The 19,661-nt window shown below is 36.5% G+C and overlaps 1 protein-coding gene across 6 annotated transcripts in view; it reads left to right on the forward strand.

Moving 5' to 3' along the window:
* Nucleotides 1-19,661, forward strand: part of DOCK3 (dedicator of cytokinesis 3) — a 496,213-nt gene that overhangs the window by 372,496 nt on the left and 104,056 nt on the right. For all 6 annotated transcript variants that reach the window (XM_074198056.1, XM_074198051.1, XM_074198054.1 and 3 more), the window contains 4 exons: nucleotides 5,306-5,431; nucleotides 16,431-16,555; nucleotides 18,630-18,792; nucleotides 19,288-19,394. In XM_074198056.1, the coding sequence (XP_074054157.1) occupies nucleotides 5,306-5,431; nucleotides 16,431-16,555; nucleotides 18,630-18,792; nucleotides 19,288-19,394 (521 nt within the window). The remainder of the gene's footprint in view (nucleotides 1-5,305; nucleotides 5,432-16,430; nucleotides 16,556-18,629; nucleotides 18,793-19,287; nucleotides 19,395-19,661) is intronic.

Genomic DNA, 19,661 nt, shown 5'->3' on the forward strand with positions numbered 1-19,661 from the left:
TATGTATTCAAGACATGAATTAGCAGCATTGTGATGAATTAGAGGTGATGAATGAGCTTTTCCTGGGAGGAGCATCTTATTCCTTGGAACTGAAACCAGGAAGAGCAGCAAATGCAAAGTGAAGTGGATGACTCTGAGGTTGCAAATATAGAGGCATTTAGAGAAAGAATGGAATTGAAGAGAAATATTATGAGACCCATTTTCAAATTTGGAATATTTGAATTGCCAATGTAACATCTGATTGGAGATATCTGTCAGGTAGTTGGAATGTTATTTGGAGAGATCTAGATAATTTGAGGTAGCTAGATAAAACAGTGGATAGAGAGCCCCGCTGGGGTCAGGAAGACCTGAGTTCAAATCCAATTTCAGACACTAGCTATGTGACCCTGGGCAAGGTTTGCCTCAGTTTCTTCATCTGTAAATTGAGAAGGAAATAGCAAATAACTCCAGTATCTTTGACAAGTAAATTCCAAAGAATTGGACACAACTGAAAATGATAACATGAAAATCAGGTGGTTGTAGATATAGAACTGGAGCTCATGACAGAGATTAAATTTATGTAGCTATAGGTTGGGGAATCATCTGCCCAGAAATGATAATATTGATGAAAGTTTGGGCTGAGAAAAAGACCCAGGACAGAGTTAGGGAATGGGGGAGGAGGGAAATGAATGGTATTGTAGCAAAAGAGAAAGAGGTCAGACAAGCAGAACAACCAAGACAAAACTGTCATAGAAGTCAAGGTAGCAAAGAATGTCTAGGAAGAAAAAGCAGTGAATAGTATAAAAAGTTGAAGAGAGATCAAATAAAAGAAAGAATGAAAAAAGAGTATTGTAGTTACCAACTAAGAAATCTTCAGTAATCTTAGAGAGAGTAATTTCAGTTAAGTTGTAGAGTTGGAAGCCTACTGAAAAAAAGGGAGATAAGTATAGCTGTAAAAGGGAGGTGATATAAAGACAATTCCTTGGTAGGATTATTTGAGGATTTTGTTTGTTTGCTCAAAAAGAGAATGAGTCCTGGAAACCTTTATAGGACAGATAAGAAGATATTAAAGATAGAGTAAAGGGGAGAGCAGGGTGGCACAGGAGATGGGGGAAGGATAAAGAATCTAAGGAAAAAGAAAACCAAATTGCTAGTATCATAAATGAAAAAGGTGAACTCACCACCAATGAGGAGGAAATTAAAGTAATAATTCGAAATTATTTTGCCCAGCTCTATGCCAATAAATTTGATAATCTAAGTGAAATGGATGAATATTTACAAAAACATAAGTTGCCCAGGTTAAATGAAGAAGAGATTAAATACCTAAACAACCCTATCTCAGAAAAAGAAATTCAACAAGCCTTATTGAACTCCCTAAAAAAAAAAAATCTTCAGGGCCTGATGGATTCACAAGTGAATTCTACCAAACATTTAAGGAACAATTGGTTCCAATTCTATATAAACTCTTTGGAAAAATAGGGAAAGATGGAACTCTGCCTAACTCTTTCTATGAAACCAATATGGTGCTGTTACCTAAACCAGAAAGAGTTAAAACAGAGAAAGAAAATTATAGACCTATTTCCCTGATGAATATAGATGCAAAAATCCTAAATAAAATCTTAGCAAAACAATTACAATAAGTTATCACTAGGATAATACATTATGATCAAGTAGGATTTATTCCAGGAATGCAGGGATGGTTCGATATTAGGAAAACTGTTAGTATACTCAATTATATCAACAACAAACCTATCAGAAATCACATGATCATATCAATAGATGCTGAAAAAGCTTTTGACAAAATACAGCATCCATTCCTATTAAAAACACTAGAGAGTGTAGGAATAAATGGACTGTTCCTTAAAATAATTAGCAGTATCTATCTGAAACCATCAACAAGCATTATATTCAATGGGGAGAGGCTAGAGGCATTCCCAATAAGATCAGAGGTGAAACAAGGGTGCCCATTATCACCACTACTATTCAGTGTTGTATTAGAAATGTTAGCATCAGCAATTAGAGAAGAAAAAGAAATTGAAGGAATTAGAATTGGGAAGGAAGAGATAACACTCTCACTCTTTGCAGATGACATGATAGTCTACCTAGAGAATCCCAAAAAATCATCCAAAAAACTACTGGAAGCAATTAGCAATTTTAGCAAAGTTGCAGATTATAAAATAAACCTTCATAAATCCTCAACTTTTCTATATATGTCTAGCAAGAAACAGCAGGAAGAGCTAGAAAGAGAAATCCCATTCAAAGTAACCTCAGACAATATAAAATACCTGGCAGTCTATTTGCCAAGACAGACTCAGAATCTTTTTGAAAACAATTATTAAAAAACTTCTCAGACAAATTAAATCAGATTTAAATAACTGGGCAAATATCAACTACTCATGGATAGGTAGAGCTAATATAATAAAAATGGCAATTCTATCAAAACTAAACTATCTGTATAGTGCCCTACCAATTAAAATTCCAAAAAAAAAAATTGAGTTAGAAAAATTGTAAGTAAATCCATAAAAAATCGAGAATTGCCAGGAGCTTAATGAAAAAAAGTGCAAAAGAAGGTGACTTAGCCCTACCTGATCTAAAATATAAAGCATCAGTCATCAAAACTGTTTGGTATTGGCTAAGAAATAGAGTGGTGGATCAGTGGAATAGACTAGGTGTAAAAGCGAGAGATGATTATAGTAATCTACTGTTTGATAAACCCAAAGAATTGGGATTAAAAACTCTCTCTGATAAAAACTGCTGGAATGGAAGAAACTTAGATTAGACCAACACCTAACACCCTTTGCCAAGTTAAGATCCAAATGGATACAGGATTTAGACGTAAAAAATATATATATAAGCAAATTAGAAGATAAAGCACTAGTTTACCTGTCAGATCTATGGAAAGGGGAACAGTTTATGACTAAGGAAGAGTTGGAGAACATCACCAAAAACCAACTAGATGATTTCAATTACATTAAATTAAAAAGCTTTTGCACAGATAAAACCACTGTAACCAAAATCAAAAGAAATGTAGTAAATTGGGAAACAATCTTTACAACTAATGATTCTGACAAAGGACTCATTTCTAAAATATACAGAGAACTGAGTCATATTTTTAAAACAAAAAGCCATTCACCAATTGACAAATGCTCAAAGGACATGCAAAGGCAATTTACAGATGAGGAGATCAAAGCAATCTATAGCCATATGAAAAATTGCTCTAAATCATTACTTATTAGAGAAATGCAAATTAAAGCTTCTCTGAGGTACCATCTCACACCTCTCAGATTGACCAATATGACTAGAAAGGATAATGATCATTGTTGGAAGGGTTGTGGGAAATCTGTGACACTATTACACTGTTCGTGGAGCTGTGAACTCATCCAACCTTTCTGGAGAGAAATTTGGAACTATGCCCAAAGGGCAACAAAAATGAGCAATACCCTTTGACCCAGCAATACCACTACTGGGTCTATACTCTGAAGAGATCATGAAAAAGGGTAAAAACATCACTTGTACAAAATATGTATAGCAGCCCTGTTTGTGGTGGCAAAGAATTGGAAATCAAGTAAATGTCCTTCAATTGGGGAATGGCTTAGCAAACTGTACTCTATGTATGTCATGGAACACTATTGTTCTATTAGAAACCAGGAGGGACCAGGATTTCAGGGAAGCCTGGAGAGATTTGCATGAGTTGATGCTGAATGAGATGAGCAGAACCAGAAAAACACTGTATACCCTAATAGCAACATGGGAGTGATGTTCAACCTTGAAGGACTCGCTCATTCCATCAGTGCAACAATCAGGAACAATTTGGGGCTGTCTGCAAAGGAGAGTGCCAGCTGTATCCAGATAAGGAGCTGTGGAGTTTGAACAAAGTTCAAGGACTATTCCCTTTAATTTAGAAAAAAATAGATATTTTATTGTCTGATCTTGTTACCTCTTAGACTTCTCTTCTCCTCTTTAAGGATATGATTTCTCTCTCATCACACCCAATTTAGATCAAGGTACAACATGGAAACAAAGTAAAGACTGACAGAGTGCTTTCCATGGCGGGGGGAGGGGGGGAAGGGAAGCAAGATTGGGGGAAAATTGTAAAACTCAAATAATATCTTTAATAAAAATAAATTTAAAAAATAAAGTACTATCACCTCAAAAAAAGGAACCTAAGGAAAAAATCTCTTTCTTAGAGACTGGAGCAAAGGAAGAAAGAATAGGGTCACAATGGAAGGGAGTTTGGTCATTTGGCATATGAAAGGAGGGAAAACCATGCCAGATGGCTTTCAAATTCTGAGTAAAATGAGGCACTTCACTGTCTCAGATGGAAATGGAAGGGGAAAAGGATGAGGAAAGGTCTTCTGAGGATAAAAAACAAAGTTTAAAATTGCTGCTGTGAAAAAATGTGATAGAGAATTAGGGGAGAATTAAAGGATTTCCTGATAGCAATGAGACCCTACTTAAGATTAGACAACATGAATTTGTAGTGAACTCAATTGATACAATCATGTAACTTTGACTTTGATACAATCATGTAACTTTGTCTATCTGCAATCTGTAGATTAACTGGAAAAACGGCAAAACCAGATCTTGAAACCTAGTATTGATGTCTAATGTCATGGCTAGTAAGAAGGAAATGGTTTTAAGAGAAGAGAGTAATGTACAGTTAAACTCAGCCATAAGGTCAAAATTTTGATGGAAAGAAAGTGAGGTTAGGACATGAATGTGAGAGTAGGTTAACAGGAATGGTGGAGGAAGTGGGTTCAGAAGAAATTAGGACTAGGGATAGGCAGAAGAACAGAGGGATATAATCAGAACCTGTCTGGGAGGGAAAATGTTTAAATACATGATTGCCACCTTCCAGAATTTGGCATACTTCCCAATATAAAAAGCAATATATAACATTGCTCACACATTTCTAGCCAGTGGTACACCCTTGCCAGGAAGACTTTTTTGGTACACTTACCTCAAAATAGACTTTATCCATCTTGTTTCTGTGGACTATTTGGGGCTTTCCCTAAGAGGACCCCCTTACATAGAAACTGTAAAATTTTAATCCTATTTCTTTATTTGTCAAGGTCATTCTGACCCATGTTCTGTTAATTTTATGCCTCAAGATATTTCTGAATGGCAGAATATTTCTGCAGAGTAGCTTATATTTTCTGCATGATGGCTTTCCAAAGAAAAACCCTGCATATTTTATATATTTTCCTCTGAAAGGTGCTCCTGATTTGTCCTCACTAGCCCCTCGTCTGACTCAAAATGAAATTGTGAATTTCCTTTCAGGGTACAATTATGGCATTGAAAAAAAGTTTTTTTTTGTTTTTTGCAGGTCTTATAATTTCTTTGCAGCTTCTTCGTGGAGATATGGACCAGATTCGGAGGGAAAATCCTATGATATTTAACAGAGGCTTGGCAGTTACCAGGAAATTGGGTTTCCCTGATGTCATCATGCCAGGTAGGCAAACCTGCTCTGGGGACTCCCAGAGGGTGCTCACAGAATCAAATCAGCTCTTTCAGCCATGGTTAATCAATATATTTTTCTGAGCCATTATTAGATCCAATTAGAAACCACCACCCAAATCTTCTGCTGTAGGGGCTAGACTCTTCTCATAAAATCAGACAAAACAATGTTCAAAAGTGCTACAGTGATAGATATAACAGATGGGTTTTCTCATCACACACCCTCTGTGATTTCTACAGTGAAAGAATATGTACATCAAGGTCAACTGTGATAGCTTTTCACCTTCCTGTTATATCGCTGATCTTGCAGGAAAACAGCCACAAGTATTCTCTTCCTGAAGGGATAAAAAAATGACAAAGTAATTTTGATGAGAATGATTGCCATTCTATAAAAGCTAAAGAGAAATATCATTTAAAATCATAACAGTGTAGAATCATTAAAGATATTATTTTAAAATATGCTATGCAAGCATCCTCAGTTTAAGCATGTGTATATATATATATATATACAGTTACCAAAAGGAGTTTCAGATTTAGATGCCATCAGTTCAAGATGTCCTGACAATATACCTTAACCCTCCAAATTAACTTGGCCAGTCAGAGTCTCTTATGATATTTGACTTCTTATCTTAGCCTGCCAATCAAAGGACCAAGAATAGTTTTATAGATGTCATTTTACTAAAGAACTATTCTTTTAACCATCTAGTTCCATATTTTCTGATGGTAATGCTTTCTGGGATGACACTGAATGAAGCATATAATATTTCTTCCCCACTCATCCCTGTTTCAGAAATCTAGTTCTTCTAGATTCTAGAGTCTAAAAGTTGTGAGCATTTGTATATGAAGAGAGTGAATCTTAAGCCTTCATATTGAAATGTGCATAAAACCATAAGAATGAGGACAGGAAAAAAACCATCTTTCAGTCAAAATATTTTTAAGCAGAATTGAATTTTCAAGAGATGTTTTCAAGCTCACATTTGAGAAAAGAGGTCTTTTGATAAGACATCTGGGTGTCACTTTGCCTTATCAGCATATCAGGGTCTGTATGGATACATTCCACAGAGCAGATGAAATAAGAGAAGAGGAGAAATTGTGCCCTCTGAATGATGACTAATGGAATATCATTAAAATCAGTCTGCAAAAAATTCATGTTCTTTACTCCCTTAAGTCCATTCCATGTATAGCCAAACTGTACCTGTGAAATACAGTGGTTTCTTGGATCAGTTAAACTGGAGATTTGGAGTTGGCCCAGAAGTGGCCTATCTAAGAGTGTCCTGAAAACAGAAGTAGCCCCACTTCTGTCTACTCTTCTTCAAACACCCTTTTCACTTTGCAGAGAGAGTTCCAACCTATACTGGGCAAAAAAAAAAAAAAATTCTCATCACATGATTGATCATTAGCTAGCAGACTCCTGATATTTCTTGAGTCCCTCTCAGATTGGGACCTTGGGATCCTGTAGCTTAGCAAAACATAGTAGCCCTGAGGCTTTACCCTGTGTTCAAATTACCTCCAGAGAAGTGAGGGGAAGCACAAATTCTCTATGATAGGTCAACTCATCTATCCCAACACTTTTCTTTACCATCAGTGAGCTAGCAATCATCTGCTAAGTTGGAATGTTCAGGTGATGATGCTGTCTGTCCCATAGCCTCATTCCAGTGATTTTCGGCCCACTTCACAACTGTGAAATAACACCATATTATTTCCTCCCAGTACATGCAGCTTTTTGGAAATGGCCACTGAAGTTGTGAGTGGAGCTGCTAAGTTTCCTACAAGCCTAGAGAGTCACAGTAAATGGGGCCATGATGGCTAAGTAGGTGAAGGTGATTTTCCCCATCACTTCAAGGTCTAAATAAAAATAAATGTGAATTATTAGAATCCCTAGTAAGGAGAGAATCACATCTTCAAACCACAGTGAGTTAGCAATTAATTGAAAGTCATGTATCAGAAGAAATCAAAAAGAGTAGGATTGTGGCCAGAGCACCTTTACAATGCTAGAAGTGAGATTTTTTCAGTCTCCAGTTAAAGTACAGTGTCTTACATCATGTTCTCTCACTGCCTGGTCCTCCAGTATTAAAAAAGGGGATGAATTTTTTTATTGTACTGTTACACTTATTTTTCATATTTCTGGACCTCTCCAGTTGATAGCCAAACTACTTTATTCAAGACATTTGGACATAGACAGGAGAATTTTGACCATGAGTCATAAACTATTCAAGCTATCCTTCAACTCCTGGATTAATAGTGGCAGAGAAAATGCTAGCCTTGGGAAAATCATCTTTGATTGTAAAAGCTAATCTTAATAATGGTTTCGGAAATATTTTTTTCAGAAAATCATTTTTTCTTAACTAAACTCTTTTGTTGGTGAGGTAGCTAGCCATCAGTCATTTTTGCTTCCATATTTATGTTCTTCCTTACTTTAATTCATCATATTATGCATTACAAGCTAATAGCTTGTGGCAAAACATTTGGTCCCTTACAGATTTTCTAAACAAAATAATCAGGAAAGACTGGAGCAGAATAACTGTGCTAAATAAACAAGGCTTCCTTGGTCAATCTGGCTCCATTCTATTATTCATTGAAGATTCTTAATATTATCACCCTAAAAGACCATAATTTGAGGTGAATGAATTGAAATCTATTTTATAGCTATTTTAATAAATAAATTTAGTATTAAGACTTTTGTTTAAAAAAATTAAATGAATTTATTAAATTAAATCTATTTTATTGAACAAATGTCATAGGTTAAAAAAAGGAAAAGCAAAATAAATAAATAAATAGATAGATAGATAGATAGATAGATAGATAGATAAATAAATGAAAGTTAAAAAAAGGGAAAAGCTCTTTCCCCTAACCCATTTAAGGACAAATATAAACAATCACCATTTTCTTATGAGAGTAAACTTCCCTTTCTCTGTTCTTACTGAATAATATAGAATAATCAAAAACTTATTCAGCATACCATATACTCCATCTATGAGGTGCTCATTAAGCCTGGAATGTCCGGCACATCCCAAATTTGACTCAACACTTCTAATCTCCAGTCCTTCATAGAGAATCAGGGAGGGTCCTGACATGCCTCTGGAGAACATTGTTAATAATTCCTCTGGAAACTCTTGGGTTTACTCTCCAACCTTGGAATTCCCAACTTGGCTGTGACATGAGTCAAGTGTCAAACTGATAATTAAATATTCTTGTGTCTGTCTTTGTCATTCAGGAAAAAGGATTCAGTTGAACTAGTCCTATGGTTGAGTGTGTGTTTCTAGCTGCTGACTGAGGTTTTCTCAGAGAATAAGATTGCTTTGATCCTGGGGCAGGGTTGGGGAATGGGGTAGGAAAGGGGACTGCCACTCCCAGGGTGATATGGGGTGGGCCAGGCCATGTGCTGCTTGCCTTTGGAATGATCCTTGATTTGTATATTGAATTTGCCAAGTAGAATCTGTTGCCTTCGCATGGCGGTGTCTGTCTTCCCAAGGATACCCTTCCTTTTATTCACCTGCTTAATAGTACCCTCTGCCTCTTACTTTAAGCCTCTGATGAAAAGTGCATGCTTCATCATTGATCTGTGAGTGATGTTTCTTTCTCTTGTCTCTTTCTCTGTCTGAATTTTTCTTGTTCTCTCTGTGTTATCCCTTCATTGTCTCCCCTTTCTTTCTGATGCAGAGATGAAGATAGTTGGGTGTAAGTTCCTGCTTTTCTGTTCAATGTCTGCTGCTTGCTTGCTTTTTCTCCATCTCCACTTTTTTCATGGAATGTTGGTGAAGGTAACAAATCATTGCAATATTGGGGGGAAATCATGTACATTCTCCACCCTTCACCAACCTCCCCTACCTTGGGCAGATTAGAATGAAGACCATTTGGGAGAGGCCCAGCAAGCGAAACTGATGGTACAGCCCTGAAGATTTGAAAAGCATTGCTTTGGACCTTCAGGAAATCTTAGCAAGAGGAACCTTCCTAGCTATCCAGACTGAGGGCTTCTCAGCGGAATCAGAACACCTTTGTGGTGAATCCATTCACAAGTTGGAGGGGAAATAGAATAGAGTACAAAGGATTTTGTGAGAAAGAGAGGCCAATTATTCACAATAGTGAAGGAGAGATTGTCTTGTCTCAAGAAATAGAATTAAAAAGGTATCCAGAAAGTCTTTTCTAATTCATTACTGTCTATTTTTTCAATGCTTTCTGGATTCATATGACATAAAGGAACTGTTTACAGCAAATGCTAAAACCCTTCTAAGGAAGGTGATATCCTGAGCTGCTACTGGTTGTTTCATAAGGATTAACCAGAAGTCTCTGATGAAAATTTGGACAAATCTAATAATGATGATAATAATAATAATAGCTAGCATTTTGAGGTTTGCAAAAGTCTTTACAAACTTTATCTCATTTTGTCTTCACAACCACCTTAGGAGGTAGGTGCCATTTTTATACCCATTTTACAGATGAGAAAAGAGAGACAGACAGAGGTTAAGTGACTTTCCAGGGTTAAATAGTTAATAATATCTGAATTCTAATTTGAACTCAAGACTTCCTGACTCCAAATCTAGCTTTCTATCCACTGTGCCCCCTAACTGTCTACTGTCTCTCAGGGATGATTATGGAATCCATTCATCTGTTCTGTGAAGGGAGAGTAAGGAGACTGATGTTGGCCTGTATCCTTGAGAAAGGTAGCAAGGGTAATGGAGTGAGAACTAGTCTTGGAAGTATGGAAAAATTTATTTCTTCTCCTGATGCATGCATACTAGCTGTGTAACCTTAGACAGGTTCCCTAACCCAGTGACCCAGTCTTCTCTTCATGGTTTAAGCTCTCATTTGGTTACCGCTTTGCTTTGAGGGCAAGAAGTTCCTTATACAGATGAAATTGGAGTTCTAGCCACAGCCAAGCCTATTTTCTCTCTGATATGAAACCAAGCCTACTTAGAGACAGAGTTAATCATGCTAATTAGAATAAACTGACTTATTAAATAGAGACCTCTCATTGATAAACATTTGGAAAATTATGGATTCTGTGTCTTTGGCTATCAAAAGTTAGTATTTCCCCAAAAAGGCAAGATGATTTAATAATCCATTTCCTTTGCTTCCTGTCCCTCAAGAAAATATGCTAAATTGAATTCACTTTCATACGCCCTAATTATCCAGATGAGGAAAAAGAAACCAATATGTATCCTCTCTTCTGTAGGTTGAGAATGGATAGGTTTGGGGAATATGCAGAAACCTTATATTTCACTGAACCACATGGAAAAATTGCTATTCCTTGATGCATCAAGAGATAAAGTGGAACAGAAGCATTCTTTGAGAAGATTGCTGATTGGATTCAGGGAAATTTTTTCCTAAGTTTAATGATACTTATAGAAATCTGTGAATCTCAAACTACTTAGTATTTAGTAAAAGATACTTAGAAGGCTTGAAAGGAATTCCTTCAGTTCCTTGAAGGAAAGCCACAAAAACTGATTTTAAAAAAAAGAATTAATTGGGATATTATTCCATACTTCTTGGTCTCACTACTACTGTGTTTGCCCATGCAGGTATTCATTCTAGTGAAGGAGAATGCCTGGTGCAGAACCCTTGGATGCAATGGTGCTGTCAGGAGGGCTTCTTGTTTAATGGAGTGCTCTGGTGCATCCAAAGAATGTGTCCTACAGAGTTGGAGAACCCAGGGCCATTCTGGTCCTTGGTGAGGGTGCCTCAGCAAGAAAGGAGAGATTCCTTAATTTGCTGACTGGTGCTTATTTTCAAAGAATCGTTTGAGAAACCTATCTGATTTTTTAGTGAGATTAGAAGGAAGAAAAACTTGTTTGTATGCTTTGATGAATAAAAAATAATTTCAAGAGACAGTGTTTTAGGTAAATTATAATCAGTTTTATCAACCACAGTGAACTAATGGTCAACAGAAAGGGCTTGTTGTCCTCTTGACTATTAAAGACATCATGGCCACTTCTTTAGACTTATGTGCCCTTGGATAAGAGGTGTTTCTGCAGATTACAGTCAATTCTAATTGGTTAATAATTAATGAAAAGTGAACTTTACAAAGAAAAGTAGGTTACCTCCAGTGAAGGCCTGGGAGTAACATGTCACTCTTGGCCAAAGGGACTATCTCTACACCAGACTACCCCGCCCCCAGCCTTGGGAATATAGATAAAGGATCAGTCTTCACCCAGATTTGCTTGAATGGAACCCAAATGAATAGGAATTCATCTCAAACTAGAGATTTCTTGTAAGGTTGTTGAAGTCTGACCACAGTTGAGAAAGTTAGTTCAACTTTGAGCAACTGTGTTTTTGAAATGAGGACTTTAGAAAAAGGAAGAACCCTAACTCTCCTCAAATCATTGATTATCAATAATCATTTCTCTCAGTATTCTTCTTGTGGGAACAGTGAGTACATCTCCTTGTGAGTTCTAAGTTCCTTAAAGGAACAGAAACTGTAAGATCATCCATTTTTTTTTGTTCCCACAGCCAAGCACCATATCTTACATATGATAGATGTTTAGTTAATATTTTAAATCATATTAAGGAAAAATTAATTGACCTATTAGTTAATGCTGGAAAGATCAGTTTTCTAAATTCAAATATCCAAATATTCAGATCTAAGCTATTCCCTTTAGTTTTAGTTTTTAGTTTTTGCAAGGCAATGGGGTTAAGTGGCTTGCCCAAGGCCATACAGCTAGGTAATTATTAAGTGTCTGAAGCCAGATTTGAACTCAGATCCTCCTGATTCTAGGGCCAGTGTTCTATCCACTGTGCCACCTAACCACCCTAATCTATTCCCTTTTAATAATAATGATAATTATTTACATGTATAGGGGTGGCTAGGTGGCACAGTGGATAAAGCACCGGCCCTGGAGTCAGGAGTACCTGGGTTCAAATCCAGTCTCAGACACTTAATAATTACCTAGCTGTGTGGCCTTGGGCAAGCCACTTAACCCCATTTGCCTTGCAAAAAACCTAAAAAACAAAGCAAAAAAATGTATTTACATATATAATTGTTACAGTTTACAGAACATTTTTCTATGTATTATCTCATCTAAATCTTTCAGTAGCCCTGCCAGAGAAGTAGAACAGAAATTATAGTCTTGATTGAGGAGGGAAGTGATGTGTGCGAAGTAATATAGTAAATATGGTTTAAAAAGGGCAGAGTTGTATGCCTTAAGCCTAGCTCTTATGATTGTGATCTCCCCATGATAGCACACTGCCTCCTGAAAAATAGAATCCAAACAATGGCTAAAATATCCAGGATAAAGCTTCTTGCAAAAATCTGTTATTGCAGTTAGTTCCTAAACTAATCTGAATGGTTCTGAATTATCTATAGAACTCATTAAAGAAAAGAAATGCAATAAATGAATTAAACTAAGAAATTCTGGTCTTGCCATAGCAGTATGCGTCTTCACAGAGACCAGTTCTGGCCATTAAAAATCAAACAATCTATTATTGTTATCCCTGCTCAGAAAATAACCATTTTGTTTCTTCACAGTACCGTTAAACAAGTGTACCCTCTGCTAAACCAGAATGTTAAGCTTTGTTAACATTTAAAGTATTGTGACAAGTAGGTTTTAAAACAAACCATGACATCATGAGGTTTTTAGTATGTTTTTTCTTTACCTGGTCCTATTCAGATTGTTATAGTTATTATATCCATTAATGAGGGCCATATATGATAGACTTCTCAGAAACTTCTTTGACATGAAGTGGTGAGCAGAGACAGTCCTTTGTAGTGAAGCTGTTGTTTATTAACACTCTCTGAAATTCCATCCTCCCATGAACAGAAGTAGTGTTGACAGCCATCATTTCTGTAGCTGTCTAGTTTTGAAAGACCATGTAGTCACTTTAATGTTTTGTTCTGATTTTTCTCTTAAAAATAGGTTTTAGCTAAGTTCTAGTTAAAAAAAATTCATTCATCAACTATCTCTTGAGCACCTTCTCTATTCAAGATGCTGAATAAAATGAAGGCAGAGTCCACACACTGGTCAGCCAGTGTGAAGAAATGGAAGAAAATTAGGAAAATAAGCAGGTCTCTAGGAGGGGATACTGTCCAAAATTATTAGCAGAGGAAACCCTTAACAAAATTATAAAACTATCAAAGCTATAAATGGAATGTACTACTTTGAGTAGTCATGCCTTGCCCATCACAAGTTCTTGAGAGGTGAACACTTGTTGGGGCTCTTGTAGAAAGAATTTCTGTTTGTGTAAGTGAAGGGCTGGAAGCTCCCTGACATTCTGTGAAGTTTGTCTACATTGCTCCTTCTCTCTCACCTCACCTCTAAATACACACACTCATATCCCCCATACATAATTTTCCATCTCCCCTTTGTATTTGATACCTGGGCTTGCTGTGTCCTGCTTTATGTCCATCCAAGGTCCCCACCCTCACTTGTCTCACTCCATAAATTCAGATTGTTCTTCTCTAACCACTATCATCATATGGCTGCCTTTTCTCCCATGCACAGGTAATTTTGGAAAAGAATCATTTCTGAGTAGTATTCTCATCCTATGTAAGACCTGTTTCATTTAACAGGAACCATGCTATTGTCTGAAAATAATGCCTTACCTACCCCCCAAAGGCCTGATTCTAATTATAGTAATTTCAGGAACATAGCAGGACAACAGGAGAGATATTTTAGGCAAGGAGGCCTTTTGATAGTTTTCACATCTCATGATTGGGCATATCCCCTACTGTATCATTAGACCCTTATGTTAGTGCCATTATCATCTTCTTTAAAGATGCTCAGAGTCCTTGGTTTTAAACAGTTTATTCTAACACATTTAATTTCTAACAAAGATGTCATTGAGAAGAGGTCAATCAGGACAAGATTAAACAGAAGCAGATGAAGATAAAAGGATAATCCACAGTTTAGACCATTTGATCTGCCAAATAATTGCATGTGCATTGAAGAATATAAATATGCCTATTGAGAATGTTGCCATTTTATGTAAATTTTTAGGATCTTAAACCAGTAAGTGAAAGGTGTTTTACCTTAACTGGTGATTGAATCTATGTGCTTATTTCCTAACAAGCTCATTCCTTCCTTTCCCTTACATTATGAAACAGTGATATGATTAGAAATAAATTTGTAATTTTATTTTAATTGGAGGTTTTTGGCTACCTGAATTTGATTACTGTAGTCTTAGAGACATTTTAGCTTTCACAGGCCCTAGAAAATGCTTATGAGATTTCTAGAAATATATTACCATCGGTTTTCTGAGAATATATGGTAAAATCTATGTTATTCTCCATTTCTGCATATACTTCATCATCAATCTTTGAGTATTTATTTTGGTTAGGTCTGTCATTATACTTTATGGTTTTTTTCTGACATGTTTCTGAATATAACTTTTAATTTATGATTATGTATTTTGGTCAGTTTACACATACAAATTATGATCAGTCTTTTATGGTTAGTTCTGAGCAGAATAATGTTCATTTGTCATAGACTGTTTTTTTATGGGGGGGGTTCTTTCTTTGAGCTTTAATACTTCCCAATCCCTAATAGTGAATTTAAGAAGCAGCAATTGAGGCAGAAACTCTCAATTTCATAAAGGTTCAACGAATTATCTGATAATAGAAAGTACTATTATTCCAATTCATTTAGATACTCCCTCCCAAAGAAATGTACCCATTTCTAAAAACATGCAATTGTCCTGCACATTCAGCCCCGAGAGCAGTTTGGTTCTTACAAACAGGTAACAGCTTGACTATGCCTTAATAGTCCATCAGTCTTCAAGTGTGGTCAGTGCAGAAAAGGGATAGGAACCTTTAAGTTTTTATGTAAAATATAAAAGGAGTCTCGGATTTCTGATCCGCCAGAAAGTTCTTAAAGTGCCAGAAAACAAACAGTGCTTGTCTCATTGTAGTTATAGTAAACAGATTATAATGTATGAGTTTTCCCAAGTACAGAAATGGGGGAGGGGGAGGTATTAAAATCTGGCAACCCGAATTGTTCCTTGTTTGCTAGCAAAACATTCCATTACTTCATTACTGGGTTTCCTCAGCTGCTAATTCACCTTCCATTTTGCCTTACTCATTATTTTTTTGCCATTTTTAAAAAATATTTTTCTTGCCTTGCCTATTTTTCCTGAAAGTCATGAGTCCTCTTTTAGAATATGTGGAAGAAATTCTGCTAAGTTTTAAATTTAGAAGCTAGGACAGCCTAAATATGAACATTTTGTATGTATTTACATGTATAATTAGCAGGTATTCTGCCACTACTTTCTCTTACGTCAGAATCCCCCCAAGGACAAGCATATTATTCGGACTATTTTGAATTTGAGACTAAGTCTCTTATATCCAAGTAAAGACTGATAAAATAGACTGGAGATTAGAGAAGTTGATATCACAAGGGACTGACAGAATGTTGTCTCTATTGACCTAGCATCTGTGTTTCTGGATATAATCATCTGCTCCAAGAACACTTGCAAACAAGGTGATGAAAAATTGGCAGACATGCCCATTGCCCTCTGCCTGGCACACCTGCATGGAACCAGATTCAGAGCCAAGAATACAGCAGGAAGGAGGCTTGGTATTCTTGCTCTGGAGAAAAAGAGGTTTGAACTGCAAACAACCTTTCCAAAGAGCAAGAGAAACTCTGAATTTAGTTTTGCAGAGTGAGGGAAAGGAAAAGTTAGTGGGTAAGGGATGATTGGGCAAATACTTTACCCACTGTTTCCAAAATCTCTAGTTTGAAGCTTAAGTATGATAGTCATTTTAGGCTGTTCTACTGGAGGTTCTATAGACTAATTATTCACCTCTAGGCTAGGAGACTGTTTTCTTCCCCTCAAGTCACAGTGTAGTGAATGAATTAACACTTAAAGAAAACATGACTAACCACCCTAAACTCTGCTTCATTGAAACTGGAATGTCCATGGTTATTGACCCCTGGCTTGGAATGCACTGGGTGCCGGCACACATCTCAGAGGAACAACACAGGGAGGCCTGTTCTCTGTCATCATCATGAAATGCTGTGGCTTCTGCTCCTTGTGAGAAGCTTTCATTTTTTCTTTCACCACAGGTGATATCCGAAACGACCTCTACCTAACCCTGGAAAAGGGAGATTTCGAGAGGGGAGGAAAGAGTGTGCAAAAGAATATTGAAGTGACCATGTATGTTCTGTATGCAGATGGAGAAATTCTAAAGGTAAGGAAAGCAATTAGTGGCATGCTTGAGACTTGCATGGCAGAGACATAAAATTATAGGGCACAAATACCCTACAAGATTAACTATAAGATCTGATTCCTATCAACTCATCTGGTTCATATCCCTGCCCCTGAAGCAAAAATCTGTCTTCAAACCATTTTAGACAGGTAGTCACCTGCCTCTATGTATTGTTAATGTCTAAAGAAAACTCCATAATCTCCCTTGGAAATACAGTTTATTCTCTCATGATCTATACAGAAATTCTTCTGAATAGATGATATATATCTTCCCTCCTATAATTGGAACTCATTATTTTTTCATATTCCATGTTCCATATTCCTTAATCCCCTCATCTATTAAGTTTCTCTGAGATTTCTTTTCTTTAAGTGACTTCAGTGAATTGAATTTTTGTCTTCAGTCAGGTGTAGATGGTATTGCTGACCCACCATTAATTAGATGTTTATTAGCATAATGTTATGACTAAAAGTGATCATGAGTGTAAGCCCATTGTTTCTGAATGGATTCTGTTTTCATAATAGGACTTTATTTCATTCCTCATCATGAAGACTTTGCCATCTCCTTGAATACCCCTTAGGTTACTCATCTAAAGATCAAGCAACCATAAGAAAGATTTGGAACATTGTTAATACTTGAAGCTGTATCTGTTTATCAAATTGTCAATGTAATGGTTTAATCTTAAAAGATGGAAGGTAAATGAAGTTAATCAAAATCATGTCATAAAGACTAAAGAGAAATGGAAATGAAGGTTGAGAACAATGGTAGAAATAACTCATTCACATTTGATTTTTTAAAAAAGTTATTCAGCTGGGAGCAGCTAAGTAGCACAGTGGATAGAGCACTGGCCTTGGAGTCAGGAGTACCTGAGTTCAAATCCAACCTCAGACACTTATTAATTACCTAACTGTGTGGCCTTGGGCAAGCCACTTAACCCCATTGCCTTGCAAAAACTAAAAAAAAAAAAAAAAGTTATTCAGCTGTAGAGTAATGATCACTATAATGTCCCAATATTGAAGGTGTATTGGGTAAGAGGAGCCTCCAGATCTTTTCAGTGTCCAAGAAGCCTCACATTCCAGAAAAGAGCCTTAGGTCAGGACTTTATTCAGAATTGGTAGCACTTTTTGGTTGGAGTTTGGAAGTTTTAGCAAAAATTAAATCCCATAAATGCCCAGCCTTTTAACTTCCTTAGGTTTCTCTCCAAAAAACAATCAAGTTTGGTTTCTCTCGGCTATGTGACAGCTCAAAACAGCAGGTTTATTGGGGGACATTATGCAATAATAGAAATAGCTGCCCTTGCCTGTTATGGACATTGCCATCCATATCCAGAGGAGAAAACTATGGAGGATGAATGCAGAGCAAAGCAAACTATTATTCATTTTTTAACATTTCTTTTATGTGTTTTCTTTCTTTCTCATGTTTTTTCCCTCTTAGTTCGAATTCCTCTTTCACAGCATGACTAGTATGGAAATATGTTAAACACAATATAAGATTGTTCACTACTATGGGGGGAGGGAAGGAAGGAAGGATGGTAGAAAATGTGGAACTCAAAAACTTGCGAAAGGATGAATGTAGAAAATTACTTTTGCATGCAATTGGAAAAAATAAATAAAAAATAAATATATGCTCTCCTATATTTTGTTAATTGATTTTTTTCTATTGATTTCTTAGTGCCTTCCTGTCCTATACAGTTTGGCATTTTCTCTTCTGAATTAGGATGAGCAGTTTATATTAATGATCCAAGTATATTTTCTAGACAGCTGTACTGAGGTCACTTCTGTCCCATATTAACATCCTGAAGAATCAATTTTCCTATTAGTATGTGAGCACCAAGTCTTTACTACTAAGAATGTAAGATTCCAGGGAATTGAAATTTCTCATTTTTTTCTTGGCCCCTGAGATAGTAGAGAGTAATAATTAAATGGAATAATAAGGGTCATTTCTAGATGAAATATTTCCCAAAAAAATAAGAATTCACGTGGGTGTCTGGAATATAATTTCTTATTTTGTCCTTCAACCAACCTTTCTCTTGATGTTGATTTTGTGTTCTTTATCCTAGGACTGCATCAGCCTTGGCTCAGGAGAGCCCAGCAGGACTTCTTACCACTCCTTTGTCCTGTACCATAGTAACAGCCCTCGCTGGGGGGAAATCATCAAATTGCCCATCCCTATAGATAGGTTCCGGGGCTCCCACCTGCGCTTTGAATTCAGACATTGTTCTAGTGAGTAAAACTTCTTAATGGCTTCCCCATAGAGCACTAGTGATGGCTCCCTTGCCCATGAATACATAACTGTCTTGAAGCACAGAGGGAAGGGTTTACAAGAAGCCAAAACTCAAGGGATACAATATTGTCAGAAATTGTTCTTCCAGATTTCAGAAGTAATGGTCCAAAGCCAGTGTGTCAGATAGAGGCTCTTCTGTTGAAGTTGACAATCCCCAGCTTCATTTTCTTTGAGAAACACTTCTCCTCAGGGTATTTTTCTTGTAGCAGTTGCTTAACTTCCCCTTCAGAATTTTGTTCTATTAAGAGCAGCAGTTTGGGTCCAGAAAATTAGGTCTAGAAAGAAGCCTAAGTGAAGGACTGGCTGAATACCTAACTCTATGAAATGCCTGAAGAACAAAAAAGAATAGGAGCTGTCATAGCTCCCAAGAAGAGGCTCTATTTGAAAAGTCAGAAAAAAATAACCATTCTTCATTCCTTGATTCTTATTAATAGCAAAAGACAAAGGAGAAAAGAAACTATTTGGTTTTGCATTCACTCCTCTGATGCGAGATGATGGTACCACCCTGTCAGATGACATTCATGAGCTCTATGTCTATAAGGTATGGGACCTCAGACCCACCACTGCCTTATTTCTCCCCTCCAATGAGAGCATTGTTAACCATTCCCTTGAGACTATTTCTCTTTGAAGTGCTTTATAGTATATATATTTTTAAACACATGTTCACATGAAGCCAAGAACAGTCTAGAGAACTTAAAAACAATATTTCAGCCAAAGGAATGAAATTGTATCATTATTATTATTATTATCATTATTATTATTATTATTATTATTATTATTATTACTTTCTTTTCCACAAATTATGATG

The sequence above is a fragment of the Macrotis lagotis genome, chromosome 8 (genome assembly GCF_037893015.1).
Source record: "Macrotis lagotis isolate mMagLag1 chromosome 8, bilby.v1.9.chrom.fasta, whole genome shotgun sequence".
Taxonomy (NCBI): domain Eukaryota; kingdom Metazoa; phylum Chordata; class Mammalia; order Peramelemorphia; family Peramelidae; genus Macrotis; species Macrotis lagotis.